Below are 25400 nucleotides of genomic sequence, written 5' to 3'. Positions count from 1 at the left end.
GGCCCAATTCTCAGGAGTGCTGAGCACCTACTGTTCCCACTTAAGTCAATGGGTGTTTTGGGTGCTCAACACCACCTGTGAAAATCAGGCCCTTTTGTTTAGGTATCTAAATGTGCCTGTAATAGGCACCTTTGTTTGAAATTTTGCTCACTGTATAATGTAGTTTTATCTAACAGTGTTGGGTCACCCTCAAAGTTATATAAGTATGATAGAATTATAATTATGTAGTAGTAGAAATTGTAAAGGGGTATGAACATCAGTTCCATGCTGTTGAATTTCACTCTGTAACAAATGCAAGGCCAAAGTGCTAATTATTTCAGGCCAGTACAGGATAAAGAGTCTGTGCTGGAAAGTGATAAGAACTTTGAGAAAACAATGCCGTTCTTTAAAACAGCACCCTGACACTCTTCCCCTGCGGGGGCCCCGTGTCATGCCTATGAAAATCTTGGTATCCAAAGAGAGAAAAATAGATAGTGGGATAAAACTTGTTAAATGAATCAAGAGTCATAGATTGTGTTGTTAAGTAAAAGAAGGAATGATGAGTGCATGGAATTGAGAGCCTGAAGCAGGGAAATAATTGGTTAGTAAATGATGCCAGCCTAATCCTAAGAATTTCAACCTGGGTATCGATGGGCCGAAGAATATGCAAAGTGGAGATAACTGGATGACCCCCGGAGGGCGAACGGGAATCTACCCAAAACGCATCAAGGAAGAATAAGAAGATAACTCCTAGCCATCATGGAGCTGTCATGGGTGTACCACCTGCTGATTGAGCTGATGGATGGTCATCTCAATTGTAAATTCAGCATGATGAAGCAACTTCCATAGACTTGTATTGAACCAGAGACCTATAAAAATTGGGTCCAGGGACTGTGTTCTTTGAGTCTGGTTCTACGACCACCCTCCAGAAGCATCAGATACGCATCTGACAACGACTCGGCTCCACTTTTGTGTCCAGGCCACCTGGCCAGTGACTTGGCACGAGCAACATCTAGGCTGGTAACTATAACAACCTTTTTGCAGAACCTGTGTGAATGTCTGTGTGTATGAATGAATTTATATAGAAATTGCATATAGTAATATTTTGTTGTATTTACAATAAACGTGGCATTTTGCCTTGTCCCTCTTACAAGATCCTGTTGGTATCATTTTATTAGTGTAACAACAGTACATTATGTACTTAATGACATATAAAATGACAATGCCAACACATTATGTTGACCTTATGTTCAGTTTTGCACTTTCACTATTATGTATGTTTACAGCTATTAAACAGTTGCAATATATTAGCATCTACTATATATTAGCATCTGTAAGAAGTACTTAGATTATTCTATGTACTGAGATAAGAACATGAGCTATAATGCCAAAAGGATATTTTCATTTCTAGATTTATATTAGTTAATATCCTACTATTGGCAGTGAACCTGTGTTTAGGCATACTGTGAGAAAGTTTCCACATTAAACAGAACTTCTCCAAATAGAGATGAGGTAAACAGACATGAAATGTGGCAATATCTCTTCATTCAGAGGCCCATGAATGGAGCAGATAACTTGCTTTCTGTTATTTTGAACTGTAGTATATATTACATGATCTGATGCATATTAGATTTTTGTGCACATTTGTTTCTGTATGAATATTAAATCATAAATAATAAAACTATTCATAAAAGTAACATTCCCATAAGGGCAACTTCCAGAAATGATTTCATAGTTAAGAAGAGCTCATAGGTTGGCTCTGACATCTTCCTTGAAATTACAACGGTATGTACTATTGGTGGAAATTATCACTATATATTCATAGCTAGACAGGTAGTTTATATCAAACTACTCACTGTTACCAACAGCTGTATGGGACCCTGTGCATACAATTTAACATGCATTTCTTATGTTAATTTCAAGTGCATGCTCTAAACTTGCAACATGTACTTAAAAATCCTTCATGCCTGTGTGCAGACTAAAAATTACTTTTCGTGGACAGCATGACATATTCTATATGTACATCCAGACATACTTGTGGTAAAATTATAATTAAATTAAAAACTAGTTTACTTTTAATCATTTATGCTCTTTATTTTTTGTATCTCGCTCATACTGGACAATGGAAACAGATCAGTTTCACATTTGTTTTGATCAGTTTCTAAGGAATTTTATTATTTTATGTTTTCATTAGAGCTGGGCAAACCATTATGGCTTGCACCCTGCCCCTGAACTTTGCTTTGAGTTTTTGGGTTCAAACAAGTGAAAAATCTCAAAGCAAAACTCAGTGAAAATGACCAGTCTTCAACTGATTTTCGGTCCAAATCATACAAAACCACAAATGTCACCTATTTTGACCCAAACCCTTAAATTGTCCCAGGTTTGCTTGAAACTAGGTTCATGTTCACCCAAAATATTTGAGAACCACAGTGGAAGTTTCAGTGAACATGGTGTGTTATTTGAATATGTAATGAAACCTGTAACCAGACAAGTGTTGTGTGGTTTGAGGGTACATTGTGCACTTTTTGCACACCTTTAATTTGACGACTCCTTTCTCAACCTTTAATAACGTGTGTTAGATCTCAGCTCCAGTGAACTTTGCTCAACACTGAGAGGACTATCAGGAAGCTGGTTCTGGCTTCCTGATTCTGAATTTGGGGCCAATTCCTGCACTTCTTTCACCCACTGAAGTCAGTAGCTGAAGTGAATAGCGACTTGTGTTCTATTTCAGATTCTTCCTGCTTCCTATTTCAGATTCACCTGCTGTGTGAACTTGGGCAAGTCAATTCACCTCTGTTTGCTCTCTCCACTTTGTCTGTCCGGTCTATTTATTTGTAACTTCTTTCAAGTCAAGACAGTCTGTTGCTATTTGTTTGCACATCATCTAGTTCAATGAGGCCCTGATTTCAGCTGGGGTCTCTAGGCACTGCTGTAATACAAATAATTGACCACACTTGCTTAAGTCTTTCCCAGAGCAGGGCCTAATATTAGACCTTAATATCCAGTTTTGTGTGTGTGGATCAGATTTTTGCAACGTAACTTTTACTTCTGAACTTTTTAAAATGTAGCATTTTAAAAGTTTGGGCCTGAGAGCTTTGCTTAATGCAGGACAGGATTAAGCCTACTGTCTGTGGTGCTGTTTATTCACGTCTAGGGAAGTGTGTTACGTGTTAGGAATGAGCAATTCATTTCTGATAAAATAAGAACTGACATAAACGTTGGCTCAAAACCCTAAGTGAACCCATATCCAATCCTTTCTTATTAGTTTTCACTTTTGCACTCCACTACACTGCCTGATTCTGTCTGGGATTGGAATTGGAAGATACAAAATAGTATGAGAAGATGTATTCTCCTGGGGGCAGTTCCCCAGATGGTGTATATTGCCACAGCTCAGCAACAATGTACACCAGCTGAAGATCTGCCCACGGATTCTTCCAGTCCATTTGGCAGACTGAGAGGTTTGGCTAAGTTTAAATATCTGAACTCTGCAGTGCTTCAAAGCCAAACCCCACATCTCCTGACTGGTGAACCCCCAAAGTTTAATTCTTGTTACATTTTTCTTGTTCTCCTTTGTAGCACTATTAATGCGTACTTGGAGGAATGTGGATACATATAAGTGTTTTATGTTTTCCACTCTTTAAAGTTTCAAAGTTACATAAATCTCATGATTTCAAACTTTAAAATACAGCATCAGCATCTTTAATGATGTGTTTCTTTTTTGTGCTGATGTGAGAGAAAAAGACAATTTATTGAACAGCAAGTCTTCAGAAGTTTCTTTCCTGTACTAACACGGATTTGTATTCCAAGAATTATGGATATTTTTTTCTAGAGACTCTCAACACTCCCTATTGATATCTGTCTGTAGCAGACAAGATAAAACTGTTCTACTTCCCATTCAAGTACATTCAGAACTAAGGTTACTGCAGTGAATTGAAATGTGCCCACATGAGCCTTGAGAAGCAAGCAAAAGGTGCCTGAGCTCATTTTGTGTTTGACTCAAAGAACATTGGGAAGAGGAATCATTGGGTGTGGAGTTCTTATTATGAAGGTCTTACAAGAAAGCAGGGCAACAGCATTCCTATTGTTTATATTTGTACAATGTGGGTCAGATTGTGTCTTACCTTGTGTGGATGAGCAAAGAGGGTCAGGGAGCATACAAGTGATTTTCCTTACAGTCCTGTGATGGAGCCAGATATTCCCCGAAGTCTCTTGGCATGAGACCTGGTCTGAGCATTTTTTTTTTTTGCTAGGCCTGCAAAATATTTTGCCACTAATTCCCCTACAATTATTCACTTGTTGTCCACCATGTTTACTTCCTACCATGAATTAATGAGAACAAACAACATAACCTCATTTATAATAATGTATAGCGAAACAGATATAAGGAATGGCAATATACAAAAACCTGTAGGAGAACACTTCAATCTCCCTATACACACAATAGCAGATTTAAAGGTAGCCATCCTGCAGCAAAAAAACTTCAGGTCCAGACTTCAAAGAGAAACTGCTCAGCTTCAGTTCATTTGCAAATTTGACACCATCAGCTCAGGATTAAACAAAGACTGTGAATGGCTAGCCAACTACAAAAGCAGTTTCTCCTCCCTTGGTGTTCACACCTCAACTGCTAGAAGAGGGCCTCATCCTCCCTGATTGAACTAACCTCGTTATCCCTAGCCTGATTCTTGCTTGCATATTTATACCTGCCTCTGGAAATTTCCACTACCTGCATCCGACTTAGGGGGTATTCACCCATGAAAGCTTATGCTCCAATACGTCTGTTAGTCTATAAGGTGCCATGGGACTCTTTGCCGCTTTTAGAGAAACTATGCATCCTTTAAAACCAAGAATGTCCTTCTCTTTAGGCCCTTGCCAGTGTCCCTACTGATTTTACAGAAAGCAATGTTTTGCCTTGTTTTTGTAAACCCCAGCAGATTGGCCATCCAAAGGAGCTGCCAGGGGAATGAGCTGGTGAAGTGATAGGAGTTTGGGTGGAGACATATGCACCCAGAGACCATTCCCAGGTCTGTCAGACAACACTGTTGCCATTGGGCATTCATGAAAGCTCCCATCTGAGCAACCAGATCAAAGTAGCCTACCTCACATACAATAATAAGCTACGTCTACACTTGGAGCTGGAGATGTGATTCCTATCTTGAGTAGACCTACTCGCACTAGTTCAATAGCAATATAGCCATGGTAGCACAGGCAGCAGCGAGCAGTGGCACCAGCTAGCTGTCTGCAGTATATACCGTTGGGGGCCGGCTGGGTTTGTATTCAAGGCAGCTAGCCCATGCTGCTGCTCACTGCTGTCCATGTGACTGCAGCTGCACTCATATTTTTAGTATACCAACTCAATGAGAGCTAGTAGGAGTATGGCAGTTTGAGCTGGGAATCACTCTCCCAGCTCCAAGTGTACACGTAGCCTTAGATTCAGGGGGAGTTTGTCCTCTTTTAAAACTGGGGTAGTCTAATGATGACAGCGATGGGGGTTTGCATCATTTCTGTAAGATTGTGTAGCTCCCATGTAAGTTCCTAATCAAATTCAGAATGTTTATTTGTTTTGTCTATTAGTGTTTTGATAGGTGATCATGGTAGACAGCACAGTTTTAGGGAGTGGTTTCAACCACCCACCCAAAAGAGCTAAGGCTGGCAGATAAACCATACGAGAGCCAGCCTTAGCATTTTTGCCTGGATGTTTGAAACCACTCCCCACAACTGTAATGGGCTTCTGACTGCCATGATTACACCACCACGAACAAAGCCAGCATGAGGATCTGGGGGGAGGGAAAACCTAACCTCAAACTTAACTCTTCTCTCCACACCCTTAGCCATTCTTGTATCTTGTGTTGCTTTCAGCACTCCATTCCAATGATGCCAACCTCAATCCTCCATTGTCTGCTTCTCCTACTGTGACCTTTCTTCCATGTTGTCCCTAAAACTTGGAATGCCCTCCTGGAACTGATCTGAAAAACTTCAACCCTTTCATCATTCAACCCCCCTCTTTAAAACCAACCTTGTGATATCACAATGAAATCAGCCAGATAATGAGCATGACATCAGGACTAATTAGGAATAGTTAATATATAATCAACATTTTTTCCTATACATATTTTCTCCCATCCTTCATTTGTTGTTTTCTTATTATACAAGCGGTGCAGACTGTCTCTTACTGTATTGTGCCAACTTCTGTAATGCACATTATAAACAAAATAATATTATACATAAAGTATGTGGAAACAGGAACTCTTTGGGTCCCATCCCCCCTACCCTTCTGTTGCAAGAGAAGCAGAGCCCAGCTGCTTGTGCTGGAGTCTATCTATAGTAAACATTTAGAAAAGTTTTACCAGTGCCAAATAAACTGGCGTTTGGGGGCGGGGGGCATCCTCTTTTGATATCTCAGTCATCCTTTTTTGGTGTCTGGAATCCTCATTGTATATGGATTTGATCCTACTGCCTCTCCAATGTAAAATGAATGACTGTCCTGGTTTCTGTTCGTTCAATTCCACCTTAGTTCCAAGAGTGGTGTGCATTGTTTAATACTGTCCACACAGATCAAACTTCCAGCATAACTATACTGGAATCTCTCTTAAGAGACCATTCACTAACTTCACTGCATCCAGGAATACGGCTTTGTCCTTCCCTCACAAGGCACTCTGTTAATGGGCTGTGTACTAGAATGTAGCTTGACTAGCTTTATTGCTTTGAGTAACATTCCTTTGCTGGTTTTATTTATTCCAGGTGATGGCAGTAAAAGACCTTTGCTCTTTCAGCATATAGAGCATGATAAGGCACTCAGATTCTTACTACCTCTCAAGGGGAAATGATTCCTCCACCCCACCCCCTTTAGTACATAGCAGGAGACAGAATACTGCATGACCTGTTTTTTTGTTCTTTATAAATAATAAATAAAGCATAGCTTTTTCACCCACCTTTCTCTGCATGGGCCTCTCACACTGTAGATTTTAGTATAATATTTCACTGATTTATAATCAATACTGTGCAAGTTACAGTATTAGTGTTCAGGCTTAAGGTATTTTAAACTGCTCCTGTAACTTTAACGTGAATTGTATGTTCAGGGATGGAGGAAAATCTCAATGAAGCTGTTTTGCTGGGATTTGTCACTCAGACAGATGGTGACACAGCAATGTTATGTCAAAGACAGTTTCAAAATGAAAAGCCTTGCAGTGAGCCTGGAGTTTGCCTGCTGGATTGAAACAAATCATCAATTCACTGCTAATGTTTTATAGATGGGTGGAAAGGATAAACAAACTCAAAACGAAACAAAACCCAACCTGTAAACACTCCCTGAAAAATGGATTCAGCATAGGCTTGCAATTACTTTCCTTGAGTCTTTTTTTTTTTTTAAAAGGGACATTGCGGGGAATTTTCAGCCTCATGGTAAAAATTCATATGGGGGAGAAAATCTACTCAAAACATTTTTGCTGTATGTTAGCCTCAGGAAAGGATTTGTGGTTGTGTGGAAGAATGAGATTCTGTAGACCTCAAACAGTGTCTAGCATGAGGGTCCAGGAGGATCTCAGAATCCAGCTCTTTGTATCCAAAAAGGACTGTTCTCCAGTGCCTCCTTCTCCTGGCAACATGGAATTTCTCAAACTGTGCAGCCATTGGCTCCCTCGATGTCACCATCCCCAACATGCTTCTAAGAGGAAGCTAAGGCTAGTTTAGCCAGTATTAACTCCTATGTATATTTTCCCCTAGAAATCCACCGGGTTCCCAGGGAAATATGCCACGAAGAGAGGTAACCTAATCCACCTTGTTTCCAACAAAACTCTAATTATGGTGTGTCCATATACTTCTAGGGGATCCTGGAAAAGGGAGGAGCATTCCACAGAGCTGGCACTCCCCTCTTTCCATAGGTTAGCCCACAGTTGGTTCCACTTTCTGTTTCTTTGCCTCTTGCATAGTGTAGAATGGAAGGAAGCATGGTACCTGCGATGGGAGAACTGGTTCCGATTAACATAGAATTTTTGGACTGCAGTGACCGCTGACTGAATGTAGCAACTCATAGGACTCTAAGCCCTAAACCTTTTGATGCTTTCACATTATAAAGAGAAGAATGGAAGTCTTCTCATCACCTGAGAGACACAGCTGTCCTCCTTCAGGTAATAAAAATACGTTGCTCATCCCCATTTAGATGACCAGGCTTAAAATTAATTAAAAATTTGAAAGCAAATATTTCTATTCACAAAAGGCATGATCATCTTCACTTACAGCCATACAAAATTCAGCAGATTGGCATGTGTGTAAATAAGAAAAACATTTAGAGTAGCACTTGTGGCACCTCTGAGACTAACAAATACCACAAGTCCTCCTTTTCTTTTTGTGAATACAGACTAACACGGCTGCTGCTCTGAAACCTGTCATTTACAGTAGAGGGTGTTTTCCAATGAGAGCCCATTATTATAACTCTTTCCAGAACAGTCTCCTCTGTCACATACCAGTCTTTGTTGGGAGGAAAGCAAGGGAGAGATTACGAAGTGCTTTTTCATTGTATTTGCTCTTTATCTGAGCTTGTTAAAGGATCCAGTCTGCTGTGAACATCTATTATTTATCTTAAACTATAAGATTTCCTTGGTAATTAAACACATACAGTACTTCTCAACTTATTTCAGTTTCAGAGCAGGGTGCTGGCATTTAAATTGAGAATACAAAAAACAATTACTCACGCAAGCAACTCAAAGTGCTTTGGACATCATTTCTTCTGGGGGAAGATTAGGTTCTCTTTAGCTGTAGTTACCAAATCCCACTCTATTGTAAGTTGCAGTAACAAAAAGCAGGATGAGATGAAGGGAAGATTATGGGAAAATGCATAATAGACCCAAGTGAGTTCCACATCTAGAGTTATGGGTTTGCCTGTTTTAAATGTCTGCTTAGTTTGCATGTTTGTTTATTTCTCAAGCCTTGTTTTTAAAAAAGAGCTGTCAAATTAAATGAGAAAGAGTTAGACCAGTATATAAATCTGACCATTAAACTTCCACTTATGAAGTAAGCAGCTATCACAGTAGTTGTCGCTGTGAGAATGGGCCAAATTTAGCCCATTGAAAGTATGCTTGGTTCTCCAAGGACAGTCTTAGTCAAATTACCATGTGGTTGCATGGAGGGTAGTTCCTAACAGTTCTCCCTTTGGATTATTGGGGGAAGCTACTTGCTCATCTATTCTACTTCTTGGAGAAGCAGCGTCCTCCAAATGGAATGCTATAAATCAAGGTGATGGGTGGCGGTAAGTAAAGAGAGTGAAATAGTTACATGAGAACACATGACAAATGTATTTGACACTGTCAGAAAAGTACATTGATCTCCTTCACTGAGTTCATTATTGTCTAAATAATATGAAGTTAGGCATAGAAAAAGAGCTACTTTGCAGAATAATTATTTTCCACATCAGTTAGAAGCTGTACTTTTTGGAACCACACTAATAGGGCATTTACACATGTGCATGTTGCACCAATGGCTTCACATTTCAGATATGTTAGAAACAGGTCTCTGCCTACATAGTGATTGGCTCAGAGGCTGAAAAACAAGGACATGATGACGCCCTTATCAAACTAACAAAATTTTTTGACATAAGCAAGCAAGACCCTAACGTTCTGCCACTACTTCTATTTAAATAAAATGATCCTCAAGCCCTGAAAACATTTTAATGGGACTTGACTTATTTTAGTCTGTCCTTGCTATCCCACTGTTTCAACCTGTCAAATCCAGTATCACATTCATACAACATTCTTTACTGTTTGTATCTTGAATTTGACTCCTGTTCTCTGGGGAGCTGAGTGCAACCGCTAGAAGTCATTTCACTTGTCACCTTTAACAACCATCAGAAAGATGGAACTATGTCTATATACGATGAGTTTTAGTTTCAGTTGATGGAGCTAGAAGGAACTTTAAAGTTACTCAAAAGCCATTCATAGCGAAGTCCACCTGACCCTAAATTACACTATTCCTGCAAATGATGGTAACATCTGTGTACAATAGTTCAGAATATATTAATTTATTTTAAATAAATTTAGATTGGTTCACTTGCAGGCTTTTTACAGACAGGAAGTAATCAAAAAAAATCTTGAAACATGATGGGTGAAATGAAGCAGAACTTCCTCTTTGGCATACAATAGACAACTTCAAAATGCTTCACTTTTCATTTTCATTTTTTAAATGCCTCACTCGTGGCTTCTGTAATGTTTTTTATTAGCATTTCCTAAAAATGAATAGAAGAGATGTGGAGAAGCTTTTGCTTAAATAGTTTTAAGTTGTCAGTTCATTTCTAAGATGTGACACTGTGCTTTAGAAGGAACATACATTATCAATAAAAGTCACAACAGAATAATACTGCTTGTGCCAGAATTAATATAACAATTTCAGAATAAAATATCATTTTCCCCCCTCATACTTGCCAAGACTCCACTGAAAACAAAATATGGTATTTTCTAGCTTCAGAGAGCAATATGCCAATTTATGGGGGCTTTTTATAAAACAAACAAGTGTTCTCTGCACTACACTAAACCTCAGAGAGGTGAGGAGCTAACCGTGACATGGGGAACTTCTCACCTGCAATACACGGTTCTAAAGAATTGTTTCAGTCTGGGGAGTTACTTGTCACAGTTGCCGGGTGGCAAGCTAAGCCAGGAGCAGATGCAGGCTGGAACAGGGGCTGGCTAGTGTGGAAAGAGCTACAGGTTAGGCTGGAGCAGGAACAAGGGCAGTTGGTTAAAACTACTGGCAAGGAGAATGTTCTTAGTCCTATAGGTAATGATGCTGAGCAGACTGGAGAAACTGCTTCCCTCTATATCTGCCTGGGATCATCTGGGTGGGGCCTTGCCTGTGGATTGGCTGACCCCTGTAGAGAACTGATGAGTCATCACACTCAAGCAGACTTAGGTCCAGATATAACTGAGGGATGAGTCATCACATTACTGTATGCTGATCCAAAACTAAAATCTCTCTCCTGTTCAGTCACTTATAGAAATTTGCTTTGTCAGCTCAACTCCCAAATATAACAGACAGCCTGATTCAATTCCCATAAGTCAGTGGAAAGGCTCCCATTTAAATCAGTAGAATTGTATTGGACCCATAATTGTGCAGGTTTACTGAAAGGTGGCAGAGTTTAAATGAAATTTGGAGCCAACCTGCACTGAGTAGTATAGTCAATTATTTAATTAATATAATCTGAAAATTGTAATTGGCCAGATTCTGACAGCCCCCCCTTATGCTGAGTAGCCTTTTATTTTGTGAACGGTTCTGTTGACTTTGAGACTACTTTTGCAGTAAAGCATTTTTCGTCATGAGTAAGGGTGTCAAAATCTGGCCTGATGTTGCCTTGTTGCCTACATGCAATCATATAAAGGAATTATGATGAGTTACATAGTTCAGTTTCATTCAGAAGTTTTGTTATGTGGTAAAGATTTTTTCATATAATTTGTTATGGTACTTCAAAAATCTATATTTTAACATACCTTAAATATCACAGATTTGCTCAGTTTTTATAGTGACAAACAATAATCCAAATTCTGATTTTACTTACACCCATATAATCATGTTGACTGCAACATCATTCATTTCTCATTTATACTGGTGCATCCCCACTGAATTCACTGCGCCTCAATTACTGTGATTTTTAACTTCATTATTCTACTGTACGTTGGCATATTCTTCACTTAAGTCTTTTTTTCTCTAAATACAAGAGAAAGATACATGATCTTTGCAATAAGTGACATGTGCTTAGTGCAGACTGTCTGTTTTCTGTTAGATAGGTGTGGCATGATAGTCCCTAGTTATCTGTTTTCTGATCAGTTATAAGAGGTGTCACTCTATATGTCCATCACCATGTTGAGGTATTGATATAATGTGGCATTTCAAATGAACACAGATGAATATATGACATCACATGCTTTCATCAAGGCCATTGAACCTCTGGGACATTTGAAATACAGCAAACAATTCTGATATCATTCTGGACATTGAAACAGAAGTATACTTGTGATATGAAAACAAATGTCAGAAGGTGGGACATGGTGCTAGTTGCTAACAATCACTTAGGGATGCTGCTCATGTGTGACAGATTTGGAGCTGTTCTTAATACTTGTGAATAGTGTATGGTAACCTGGTCAATTAGCTGTTTACTGGAGCAATATATTGGTTTAGTTTAATAGGAAGCTATCTGAGAAAAGCAAGCAGGAAGGGGGGAAATGGCTCAAAATAAGCAAGTTTATAGCTTAGAGTTGTTAAGAGTCAATGCCAGACAAATAAAGGTCTGGGAGCACAGAACAACAAAATAGCTCTGGCAGCTTAAAGAGGAACTTTCTCTCAAGAAATGGGGGTAGTTGTTTGGGGCCAGACTGAGACACATGACATTCCACTTACTGCTACAACTGACTCAAAAAATTAGGCTTGCCAAGGTTACTATCAAGAGATGGTGGGACTCTAGACCACAAATATTGTGTACACTCTTGTTTTAAAATCCTAATCCTTTCTCTACAAGGTTTGTTCCTACTGTTAAACAATGCTCTTGCATTTAGAAGGCTGTTTGATCATTTATGTGTCACTGGTCACAGACTACAAAAGGGAAGATCTGCAGGTGCCCTGCCACAAGGTGGCTTAGCCCTTAAGGGGAGGCTTAGTCCACCTGTGTCAAGCTTAACTCACCTCCACAGGTGGGGAAAATGAAGATCTTGTGATGGGGGGAGGAGGGGGCAGGGAACCCAGTCAGGAAGATAAGAGGCTGCTGGAAGTGAGTAGGTTTCAGCAGAGAAGACTTGGAATTGAGACTACAAGCAGGAAAGGCCTGGGTGGAGTCCAGATAAAAGGCTAAATGCTTGGACTTGGAGGCTTTATTTTGAATTGGTTTGGGTAGAAAGAGAGCAGATTCTACAGCAGTTAGAAAAGGCTCCACCCAAGTAGGGTGAACAGTGGTCTACCAAAGCAGGGAAGAGTTATAGAGAGCATACTTGGGGGAAAAGGGAAACCCCATGACTGCATTTTGTTTTTTGCGAATAAGTAGAACACTGGGAGAAGGGGCATTAGTGGACAAAAAACCTGTGCAGTTTATTGAAGGAGTCTTTTGTATGGGGAAACTGAGGTGAAAGGCTGCTTGCAGGGCTGCCTTGAGGCTCAGAGGGGGTGTCTAGAATGAGGTCACTTGTTTTAAACTCACTTGGACCTGCTGAGTAAAAATGGTTGGCATACAGGATACTGTAGCCCATGGTGAATTGCAGAGAATGGCAGTATTCTGCCGGAGGATAAGTAAAGTCAGTCAGACTAGAAAGGGGACAATCCTGCAACTAGTTTTGCAACTGTGATACCATGAAAGCAGCAGAAATTACAATCGAGAGAAGATTTGCAATTCCCATTTGACAGAATAGCAGACGTCACTACTGTAGAAGTGGCAACAAAGCAAAGGTTGTGCTTCAGTTCACCAGTGTTCACTGAGAACCAGTATACCCAATCACTGGAAAAAATTGTCTCCCATAGTACAGAAGATGATGGAGGAGGCCTAACAGTCATGGATACTGCAACAGGCTATTACACCTTTATGTATTTTACAGTTTGGATAGTAAAAGTTATAAAATAAACAGTATTTCTGAGAATCTGTACTGGAAAATGTCATTGCTATTTTTTTGTAACAATTGTCTAATCATAAGTTTCTAGAAGATTTTAGGTAGTGTCATGTTAATGATGTAGATCCAGTAAATTGTATCTATTAAGAAACCATTTTTCAAGGATTTTTAAATTTACCCATTTTAATCTGTGTTATGTATAGCAGTGGTTCTCAAACAGGGGTCTGGGCCCCCTAGGGGGCCATGAGCAGGTTTCAGGGGGTCTGCCAAGCAGGGCCAGTGTTAGACTTGCTGGGGCCCAGGGCAGAGAGCCGAAGCTTCACCGCATAGGCTGAAGCCCGGAGCCCCACCACCTGGGGTTGAAGCTGAAGCCTGAGCAATGTAGCTTAGTGGAGGCCCCTGTGGCCCCAGGCAACTGCCCTGGCTTTTATAGGCATAAAACCAGTTGTTGTGGCACAGGTGGGCTGTGGAGTTTTTATAGCATGTTGGGGGGGGCTCAGAAAGAAAAAGGTTGAGAACCGCTGATGTATAGCACACCCGTCATCCCAAATAATCTCCACATGCTCTACAGCCTGGGCATACAGCAGTTATTTTATCCATTAATAAAATAAGCCACATTTGAGGTGAAAACACTGCAGTTGTTTTGCATCAGCAACACTACACAAGCTTGTTTTTAGACAAGCAAGTTGGGAGGATTGCATCAAATTGAAACTACAGGACAGTGAAAAGAAAAGGAGTACTTGTGGCACCTTAGAGACTAACCAATTTATTTGAGCATGAGCTTTCGTGAGCTACAGCTCACTTCATCGGATGTGAAGTGGTAATTCAGTTAGATGACTTGAATGTGACCAAAACCTGTCACCACTTCTATGGCTAAGTCAGACTTAATACAAGTTATATGGAATATTTAAAGACTGCAAAAGGCAATGGTACCCACTGCCATTAAAGGAATAGAATACTGCTATTGAGCCACATGTGGGTCCATAAGCACGACAGCATAAATCCTTGAAACAACCCACTGAGACTAATGTGGGCAGTACTGTAGCAGGTTTCCCAGTTACAAAAAGCATTTAATATATCAGTTGAACCATGTGCTGTTTGGGTCTGCACAGCCTCAGAATAGGGCTTTTCAAATTGCACCCACAGAGCTGTATGCCCACACCCCGAGATGTCATATTTATATATACTCATTTCTGATGAGCACCCAGCACCACCAAGTTCACACTGTGCCAAGCAAAATGCATCTGAATACGGATGATTGATTAACTCCAGTTGTGTCATCCTCTTTCCTTATACCTCTGCTGCTTTGTTTCACTCATCTACCTCAGGCCAGTTACAGGCATGACATTTCTGCCTCTCTTGTTTGCCCATCTCTGACTCAGTGTAAACTCGTGCCCTTTCCTTTTTTCCTCCTATCGACCCTCACCCTCAACACCTACAACCTCACCCTCAATCCTATCTACTTCCTTCTTCAAATAAATTATCCTAATCGCTGAACTCTGTCTGCTGTTTTTGTGCAGCTGTCCCAAAAGTCAATAGTGGGCTTTTTGGAAACCTTCTCCATTGGCACATCCTAGCTTGTACACAGCTAATTTGGCATCAGAGTGACTTGTGTCATTTTGAAGATAGACGGCATGCACTTTCCCTGATGCTTTCCCACCACTCTGCACATTTGCATGTACCCATCCTTCAGCATCATCCTCTTTGAAAATATTACGTTGACCTCTATATTTTGCACCCTGGATGCACTTATGTGACAAGATTTGTGCCCATACATGTCTTTGGCTAGAACTTGTGTTCCCTATTGTGTTAATTTTAGTGAGTCAGTTTTTTTGATATTGTTTTATTGACTTACACCTCTAAAAAGAAATACCATAAATATATTGTAGCAAAATATCTTCTATTTCAGTTTCTGTTTACAAACAGGACCATTTTCATATGCTTTGCTATTGCTCAAAACAGATGTTTAATTAATACTTGTTCCTGTAGGTCCCCTCAACCTTTATTCATGAGGAATATTCTCATATTTAAATCCTTGTCAAACATTTTTCACCTTTCAATTACTTTAAAAAAATAAGTATTCCAATAGAATTATGAGTAGAAGTCTTTGTTTAGTTAACTGTAAACATGTCTTCAAATGTTCCTACAGTCTGAAGAACATTAATGTCTGTGGTTTTTATAGGTGACAAAGAAAAACTAACTTTCCTCTGTGTTTTATGACGATAAATAGTAATGTAAGAGAAAGACACATATTTAAGTCACCATGATTAGCCAAAATTTAATTAACTACCTAATTTTCTCGTGAGTTTGGAGGAATTCTAATGCTTAAAGAAAACAGACTTAAAACTTTCTCTGAGTTATATAAATTTTGTTGATCACCCTTACAGTCAATAATTAATGTAGAATGCATTCATTGAAAGGAAAACTCATTAAAATCTCAACTTTCAGGTTACCATGATAATAACTGAAGATATTAGCATAAAAAATCAACTTCTCCAAATGATATTTTACCTAGTTTCTAACATGGCAAGATTACTTCTGTTGTTATCTGAAGCATATGTCTTTCACTACAGGAGTTAATTATACACCAATCACACAAATGCATTATCAATACAGCTGATTGTTGACAACCCCCTGATGATTTTCACACAGAGAAATGTGAAGTCCTTGTCTATGCTAGAAAAGGTTTCCCAGTATACCTATACTGGTAAACCCACTTAGTGAAGATGCAAATGCTTTTTTTTTTTTTGCCAGTATAACCTGCTTGTATCACTTATACCAGTCCCTAAACGACATACTATATGAGCAGAAGTACTTTTTTGCTAGTATTGCGGCATCTACTGTGATGCTCTGTACCTCATTGGAACACCCAGCACCCCCATGTTCATCCTTGTAAAATGATTGTGTGGTATCCAATGCAAAGTTTGTCATGTCGGGTGTCTTTGGAAGGCTTATGATGCACTGAGCATTATTGTTACAGTAAAACAGTAACAACAATGCTCAGTGCATCATAAGTAATGTTATAGTAAGCATATAATTTCATGTATGTAGTTATGAGGCTAAAAATGTATCCTCATGGCTTAAAATAAGCCCAGGCAAAAACTCTCCAAGAACTGAAAGGCAGTTCACACCTTATCAGGGCATGTATGGGACAAACCCAGCCCAGCCTTACAGGAACAAAGGACGCTGGCCTAGGCAGCAACAAAAGAATCTGTTGGAATCTTAGGGAGTCACCCCCCTTCCTTCGGTCAGTCGGGAACTGTGATGAGGTAATGCTCACCTGACTCTGAAGTGTGGGGGGGGGGCAAAGCCAAGAGGGAAGAAAGAACAAGATAAAAGGGAGAGATGTTTGCCATGCTCTTCCTCTCTCTTCCATCTACATCTACAGACATCACCACCAAGCGACTGAAGCGCTGATCAAAGGGAAGAGCCTGGCTGAAGAGCAATCAGCCAGCCTATGGTGAGAAGCCTATAAGTTTTTAAGGGCATTGAAAGAGTTAAGATCAGCTTAAAATGAGTTTTGCTTTTATTTCATTTAACCAAATCTGACTTCTTCTGTTTTGACTTATAATCACTTAAAATCTATCTTCATAGTTAATAAATCTGTTTGTTTATTCTACCTGAAGCAGTGCATTTGGTTTGAAGAGTGACAGAGACTCCCCTTAGGATAACAAGCCTGGTGCACATCAATTTCTTTGTTAAATGGATGAACTCATATAAGCTTGCAGCATCCAGCAGGCATAACTGGACACTGCAAGACGGAGGTTCCTAGGGTTGTATCTGGGACTAGAGATATTGGTTAGTGTCATTCGATTGCACAATCCAAGGAGCAGCTTACATGCCAGAGGCTGTGCATGAACAGTCCAGGAGTGGGGGTTCTCACAGCAGAGCAGGGTAAGGCTGGCTCCCAGAGTCAAGGACTGGAGTGAGCTAGCAGATCATTGGTCCAGACAACACCTGAGGGGAACATCACATTTACCTTCAGGCTTTTGATGGAATAGTACGTGAATTAGGAGTGTGATTTCCTCCCCTCCCCCCACTCCTAACAGACATAGCTTTTTCTGGCAAAAGAGTTAAATGTAGACCAGGCTTAAGCATAACTTATAAATACTTTTAACACTTGATCCTGTTATACACATGCATACACAGTTATATCCTTTTTAGATGGTTTGAGAAATACTACCTGCAATACAAGAAATGGGTTATTGTTCACTCCGAACATCAGAAAAATTTGTTAGATAATAGTACTTTTCTGTTTTAGTGCTTCAAGCAAAGTCTGTTATTCAAATACAAATATTACATTAGCTTGTGATCTGGTGACTATCTGAAAGCTATTCATGCACATTCATGCTTTGTCATTCATTGATCTCTCTTTTTTGGAAGTGTGATAGGATGCTTGGAGGACTGGGCACTCTAGCAGTTAGCACACCTGACATCCAGCCCCTTGCTTTGCTAGCAGAGGGTTCTGGTTCCTAACCTTAGGTGGGAAATCTTCTGGCCTCCATTTGCACCTGGGCCTCACCTCTTAAGGAGCTCTGGCAGGGGGACACTGGACCTCCTTTTCTTCCAGGTAGCAGTCCAGGGCCCTGTGTGAAGAAACATTGGCAGGGTGATCCAGGAAGAGAGTTTAAGTCCACTTCCTTGGGTTACTTCCTACCTATGACCTTCAGTTTTGGGCATGGCCCCTATAGTCCCGAGAGTCTGTAGTGTCTTGCCTGTGTAGCACCCCCTTGTGGGACCTTTTGTGTAGATTAGTCAGGCAAGGGAAGGTCATGCCTGACTAATCTAATCGCCTTCTATGATGAGATTACTGGTTCTGTGGATGAAGGGAAAGCAGTGGATGTATTGTTTCTTGACTTTAGCAAAGCTTTTGACATGGTCTCCCACAGTATTCTTGTCAGCAAGTTAAAGAAGTATGGGCTGGATGAATGCACTATAAGGTGGGTAGAAAGTTGGCTAGATTGTCGGGCTCAACGGGTAGTGATCAATGGCTCCATGTCTAGTTGGCAGCCGGTGTCAAGTGGAGTGCCCCAGGGGTCGGTCCTGGGGCCGGTTTTATTCAATATCTTCATAAATGATCTGGAGGATGGTGTGGATTGCACTCTCAGCAAATTTGCGGATGATACTAAACTAGGAGGAGTGGTAGATACGCTGGAGGGCAGGGATAGGATTCAGAGGGACCTAGACAAATTGGAGGATTGGGCCAAAAGAAATCTGATGAGGTTCAATAAGGATAAGTGCAGGGTCCTGCACTTAGGACGGAAGAACCCAATGCACAGCTACAGACTAGGGACCGAATGGCTAGGCAGCAGTTCTGCGGAAAAGGACCTAGGGGTGACAGTGGACGAGAAGCTGGATATGAGCCAGCAGTGTACCCTTGTTGCCAAGAAGGCCAATGGCATTTTGGGATGTATAAGTAGGGGCATAGCCAGCAGATCGAGGGACGTGATCGTTTCCCTCTATTCGACATTGGTGAGGCCTCATCTGGAGTACTGTGTCCAGTTTTGGGCCCCACACTACAAGAAGGATGTGGATAAATTGGAGAGAGTCCAGCGAAGGGCAACAAAAATGATTAGAGGTCTGGAACACATGACTTTTGAGGAGAGGCTGAGGGAACTGGGATTGTTTAGTCTGCAGAAGAGAAGAATGAGGGGGGATTTAATAGCTGCTTTCAACTACCTGAGAGGTGATTCCAGAGAGGATGGTTCTAGACTATTCTCAGTGGTAGAAGAGGACAGGACAAGGAGTAATGGTCTCAAGTTGCAGTGGGGGAGGTTTAGGTTGGATATTAGGAAAAACTTTTTCACTAGGAGGGTGGTGAAACACTGGAATGCATTACCTAGGCAGGTGGTGGAATCTCCTTCCTTAGAAGTTTTTAAGGTCAGGCTTGACAAAGCCCTGGCTGGGATGATTTAATTGGGGATTGGTCCTGCTTTAAGCAGGGGGTTGGACTAGATGACCTCCTGAGGTCCCTTCCAACCCTGATATTCTATGATTCTATGATCCTGTTGTAGTCTCAGGTCTCTCTGGGGGCGGAGGGGTCCCACAATGTCCTTATAGGCAAACAGTAGCAGTCAGTCACTGCTGGGTGCTCTCCAGTCTCCTCAACAGTCTGTCTTTCAGTGACGGACACACTGCTTCTCCCGCAGCAGCTGTCAGGCTTACAGTGATGCTACTTCCTGCTTCTTCATCAATCAGCCCTGAACTGAGCCAAGTTCTCCCCTTTTCTTCTCCCTCCAGGCCTAGCATTAGCTCCAGGTATAACAGGGTAGGCAGGGCTGGCTCCAGCTTTTTTGCCTCCCCAAGCAGCAAAGACAAAAAAAAAAGAAGCAGGGCCTGCCGCCAAATTGCCACCAAAGAGGGAGAGAAGGAGTGAAGGACCCGCAGCCGAAGATGCGGACGTGCTACTTCAATCACAGACAGAGTGCTGCCCCTTTCTATTGGCTGCCCCAGGCACCTGCTTCCTTTGCTGGTGCCTGGAGCCAGCCCTGAGGGTAGGGGTAGCTGCTAAAGTCATACTATCCCCTGCAAACATACCAAATTGCAGCACTAAACATCCACAGCTGTTAGTGTTGGGAAAGGGTAGTACATGAAGAAGAGAAGGTTAAGGGATAGTCTGATATGTTTTCAGGAGTGGCTTTGTAAAAGGGTGCTGGAATGCTTGCCTCCTTTAAGTGGTACAGTTAAGGTTGTGATGCATGGTTTGTGGTGTATGGTAGTTATGGTAAGGGTAAGGTGTGTGCATGTAATTGGAATGTAAAACACGCACAGTTCCCATTCTAGTTATGAGTGCTTAATACTGCTAAAGACCAGTCATGTAATTAGAATGAACATTAGTTTACATATATGACAGCACATTTACTAAAAGTACAGTGTACCTGAGTCTGTTTACTATTTGATTTCTTAATTTGATTGAAGAAAAAGACAAACATCTAAACACAGCTACTGGTTGAAAATAAACTGAGGGACAAGTCACTTTTGTTTAATATCTATCAGTAGAAGAGTTTTATCATGGCAGGAAAACAACAAAAAGCCCTTTCTTAACTTGCTTCAAAGTGTGAACTGAAGCTGTTATTCACTCCTTGACTCCCTCCCCTTTCCCCCCATGATGAGACCTGCTGACACATCTTCAAAAGATGGCAGACTTAAATAAGCAAGCAAAGCAAAAATCAGCAGGAAGAAAACTTGAAGCTACAGAATAAAATAATGTAAAAGATTGTTCAATACCAAGAAAAGGTAATTGAATTTGTGAATAGCAGGCAAACGTACCTCTGTGCAAAAAATGTGCTGACATCAGAGATTTCTTCATTAAAAAGAATATGCAATAAATCTTCCATCTTAAATTTCTGCCAGTGGAAATGTTATTAAGGCATTTTCTTTGGGGATTTTAGGAATATAGAAAATGTACCATTACCCAAATGAATAAAATATTAATGAAATTAGTCAACATGTAGTAAATAGGCCTTAAACTTAGTTTCACTTTTTTGAAGCAGTTTCACTTTTTGAAGCAGTTTCATTGCCTTTCAAAAGGTTCTCACTTTATAAGAATAAGTGCATATTTTTCACTTTGTTTTTTTCCTTTCCATATGGATTGCTGAAAGGGAGAACTTTACCAAAAGGCTTATCTTAACCTTAAATGTGTTAAAATCAAAGTAATGTATTATCTTACCATATATTATTTTTATTTATATTTACCTGTATAAAAATAAATGCCAATATACTTTCTCAGACATATTTGTTTGCATAGAGAAGACATGATGGTGTGGTGTAGTATGAAGGTTTTGTCATCAGCAACACACTGTAATGAGTTTGGGATGGATATTCAGCTCTGGAATTCACCTAAATGTGTGATACTAATATTGTTATATTGCACCACATCAGCCTATATTCTGTATATGACATGTAATAGAAAACTATTTATTTTAACACTGTTTTGGAGAGTTTTTAAATTTTATATCGGTAAAACATTTTCTATTTTATACAAATTTGCACAAGTATTGCAACATTTACTGTGAACATTCTTGCAAGCATAAAAATGGCTCTTAAGAACATTTGTGCAAAGTGACTAAAAGCACATTCATGTTTTTTATTTAAACAAATGATCATAAATGTATTTTCTTCAAAAGTCTTTCTTCTCTAGATAGACACATACATGGTAACTATTTTTAAAAAATCAACATTTGCCAACAGTTACCATAAAGTGGTATCTGAGATACAAGACTTTTCTCATTACTTGGAAAAGGAAATAACCATTACTTGGAAACAGTGTCAATGAAGCCATGAATTTACTGACTTTTCATGATTTTTCAACTTGTGCTATTTCTCTCTCAAATGGGAGGTGAGTAGGGGTCGTTGAATAATTCACACAGAAATCCAAGCTTCAATTATCCTCTTTCAGATCTGCCAAACTGAACTCCAGCATTGGTTGTAAGGGAAAATGAGGAGCAAGGAAGAAATTTTGAGAAAACTGTGAGGGCTGAGGAGATGGTCAAAAGTTATATGGCCATATTAGCTGTAGTTAGAGATTGGTAAATAATTTGTAAAGCATATTTTATTTTATGAACTTTGCCCCCTTTTCTCTTCACAGATTGTCCATAATATAAAATGTATTCATTATTCAAAATTCATTGCCAAATATCTGCAAATAATTATTGATTTTAGTCTGTGACCAGTTCATTGTGAGTATTCAAAATTCAAGCAGTTTTGACTGGATACGTAGATCACATGGTACATTTCAGTTCTGTGAAGAGATTATCATAACTGTTAGAACTGGATTTCCAGTATCAGTGCTTCTGAAAATATATTCACATTTCACTTCCTGCAAACATTCTGCAATATTCATTTAAAATTTGCTTTTCGGTGAATATTTCTGCCAGTAAGATAATTTAGTAGGTTATTCACTGAAAGCAAACATAAATTTGGTGCTAAGGTACCTGGACTGAATTAACCTAATTATCCAAATTAATATTAGGAACATTTTTTGTGGTATTGCTCCATTGATTTGTGGACATCTGGATGGACCATTTTAAGGGCAGTAGCTGATCACATTGGAGAGATGTATAGCTAATTAAGGCAGATAAATTTGCAGAAACAGTTGCAGTATGTTTCTTGAGAAGTAGTTGTAAATAGAGCTTGTCGAACCACTCATCACAAACAATGTTTTCACCAGATTTGGCCTTTTCTGTCCACAAACTGTCCAGGAACCAATCATTACTCTTACTAATTTTAAAGTTATTCATAATTGTTTAACAAATAATTTTTACAAAAATACTTGGGTCTTCTTGAGTTGCTGCAAGCCATGTATAACAAGTACTCTTTCAAGTATTCATCATTGGAGCTGAATGATCGCTCACCTAAATCACATGGAATGGTTCCCTGACAGGATGATATAATGGGAGAAGAGCTTAAAGAAATAAGCAGGGTATCAAATTGCTCTTGAAGAGAATAGAGAACATTTTAAGAAGGGGACAAATTTAGGAGATAAGCAGGCCTAGGAAATTCCAGAATCTTCAGTTGTCTATGTCACTGTTGCTGTGGTTCCAGAGGTGGTTCCATAGGGCAATTGTCCCCGCATGCTTGTCTTTCTGCCTTGTTATTTGGTCATACTACATGCTCTGGAGCTGATACATGTGTCAATTGTCTCCAGGCATGGAAGCTTTTTGCTGCATGAGCATTCCTCCCACAAGCTTAGGGACTTCCCCTCTTTCTCCTCCTCAGAGCGTCTCATTCTAAATAATCACTCAGATATATATCAGAAAAATGCTGGCATTCCCACTATCCTATTCTCTTTCTACCTCTGAGCACCTTGGCCTACAAACACAGAAAACCAAGGTTCCTCTGTGCAGGGCCAGATTAACTTTTTGTGGACCCAGCGCCAAAGATATTTGGGGGTCCCCCTGGGGAATGATTGTAAAAGCCAGGAGATCGACACAGAAATTGTCTTTGACACAGCACATAGCTGCACAGGTTTTATTAACGATAGCTACACAAAGTGGTTTGGTTGAGTTAAGTTACTCACATTAATACTTGCTATGTAATATACAAATTACTCATCTGAAGCAAGACTAGTATGAAGAATGATGCTGTAAATAAAATGTATGAAAGTTTTCTTCAGTATTTTTGATGTGCCTTTGCTGCAGCAAACGATTCAATTAAACTAGAGAAGTCTGTAGAGTTTACCATCTCAGATTCAATGGATAACAGAGTAAGACCGTTAAGTCTTTCTTGAACCATTGTAGCACGTAAAGCACTTTTTGTCCTTTTTAAATGTGAAAAGACCTTTCACCACTGCAGTTTGAGACTGGTAGTGTAAATGTGTACTGCAACAAAGACATTTGGAAAGGCTCTTTGCAAAATTTTGCATGTTCATTATGGTCAGCATTTGCAGTGTTGTAGACAGAGCTTGTGATAATGGCTTGGAGGCAAGCTGCTTTACAAGTGAGCACCACTGTACCCATTCTTCAAAGATCTCTTCATTGAGGTTACCTGAGTAGAATTCAATTAATCTTCTGAGAGGCTCTTTAACAGCAGTACTGTCAAGGTCACCTGTTAAGAAACAGAAATGTTGTTTGTTTATTTCTGAATGTGCATGCATTCTTCTGTTGAGATGGCTGACAAGTGAATCAATTATGGTGTAGAATGATTCAAGTTTGAATGTCTTTTCCCCTGTCAGCACAACAGCAGGTTCTTCACTATCATCAGCCATACGCTTTGGATGATGCTGCTGCTTTACCTGAAAGTTAGTGTAGAACTCAAAGACATTGCAGATTCATGGTATTCCTCAAAACTATTTCGTTGTGCTTCCACAAACTCAGATAGTGACTTCAGCAGCACCACAGCTGTGCCTAAGTCCATTGTTTCAGACTGCAGAAGATGACTTGTTTTGTTTACTCTTGTAAGAATACTACTCCAAAATGTTGTCATTAATGCAGTCTCCAGCTGATCCATGGTTTCAACGAATGAGTTTGCCTCTGCTCGTTTTTCACTGTTCTGCACAGTGTCCGGACCAAAAGCCTGGAGCACGGATTTATAGCTTTTGTAGTTGCATGATAAACTGTCAAGTGCATCCACTCGAGCTGACCACCTTGTATCACTGAGGTGCTTTGGGAGAAGTTCTCTCTTACTGGTCTCAGATGTCTCCTCTTTCAGAGAATCTTGCAACAGGCCCCAGCGATAAGTTGAACCTGAGAAAAAAACATACAGTTTTTGGACAAATCCAAAAAATGTAATTGCATCACTGCATGACTCTGCAATAGCAACACCACATAGATTTAGTGAGTGGGTCATGCATGGGATGTACGCTGCTTTCTCATTGACTGCAATTACCCGAGCTTACACACCAGAATAAATGCCAGACATGTTACTAGCATTGCCATATGTTTGACCTCTGCAGTCCTTTAGATTGATATTTAGTTCATTACTTAGGATTTCATTGATAACATTAAACAGATGAAGAGCTGTATGCAATGTAACTGGAACAAAATTCAAGAAGCGTTCTACAGGTGTGCAGTTATTCAGCACATAGCGCACAGTAAATATCAGCTGATCAGTATGACTAATATCCGGTGTGGAATCAACACTGAAGGAAAAATACTTAGCCATTTAGCTCATCCACAGTGTCCTGCTACAGTATTTTGTTTTCTCTTCAGTACTAGTTACTTGAAGTCCCCTGACCTAAAATTTCTATTAAGGGTATTGGGAAATGGGAGAAAAACATACTGGAAAAAGCTCCTGCCTGGAGACCAAGAGAGGAGAGCTAAGAAGAGCTTCCTGCTTCTCCTAGTGAATACAAGAGACTGGGAAGTTGGGGAAAAGAGCAGCACTCTGAACAGCTGCCCTCAACGACAGAACTTG

The 25400-nt window shown here is 40.0% G+C and overlaps 1 protein-coding gene across 1 annotated transcript in view; it reads right to left on the bottom strand.

Annotated features, from left to right (window-relative positions):
• Positions 1-25148, bottom strand: part of ANXA10 (annexin A10) — a 124185-nt gene extending 99037 nt beyond the window's left edge. The window contains exons 1-3 of the mRNA XM_048847234.2: positions 24887-25148; positions 24438-24730; positions 24001-24279 (exon numbers count right to left, since the gene is read on the bottom strand). Of these exons, the coding sequence (XP_048703191.2) occupies positions 24001-24279; positions 24438-24730; positions 24887-25148 (834 nt within the window). The remainder of the gene's footprint in view (positions 1-24000; positions 24280-24437; positions 24731-24886) is intronic.
• Positions 25149-25400: the final 252 nt, after the last annotated feature.

The sequence above is a fragment of the Caretta caretta genome, chromosome 4 (assembly GCF_965140235.1).
Source record: "Caretta caretta isolate rCarCar2 chromosome 4, rCarCar1.hap1, whole genome shotgun sequence".
Classification (NCBI taxonomy): domain Eukaryota; kingdom Metazoa; phylum Chordata; order Testudines; family Cheloniidae; genus Caretta; species Caretta caretta.
Note: the sequence above shows the minus strand (reverse complement) of the source record. Positions and strands in the feature narration are given on the sequence as shown.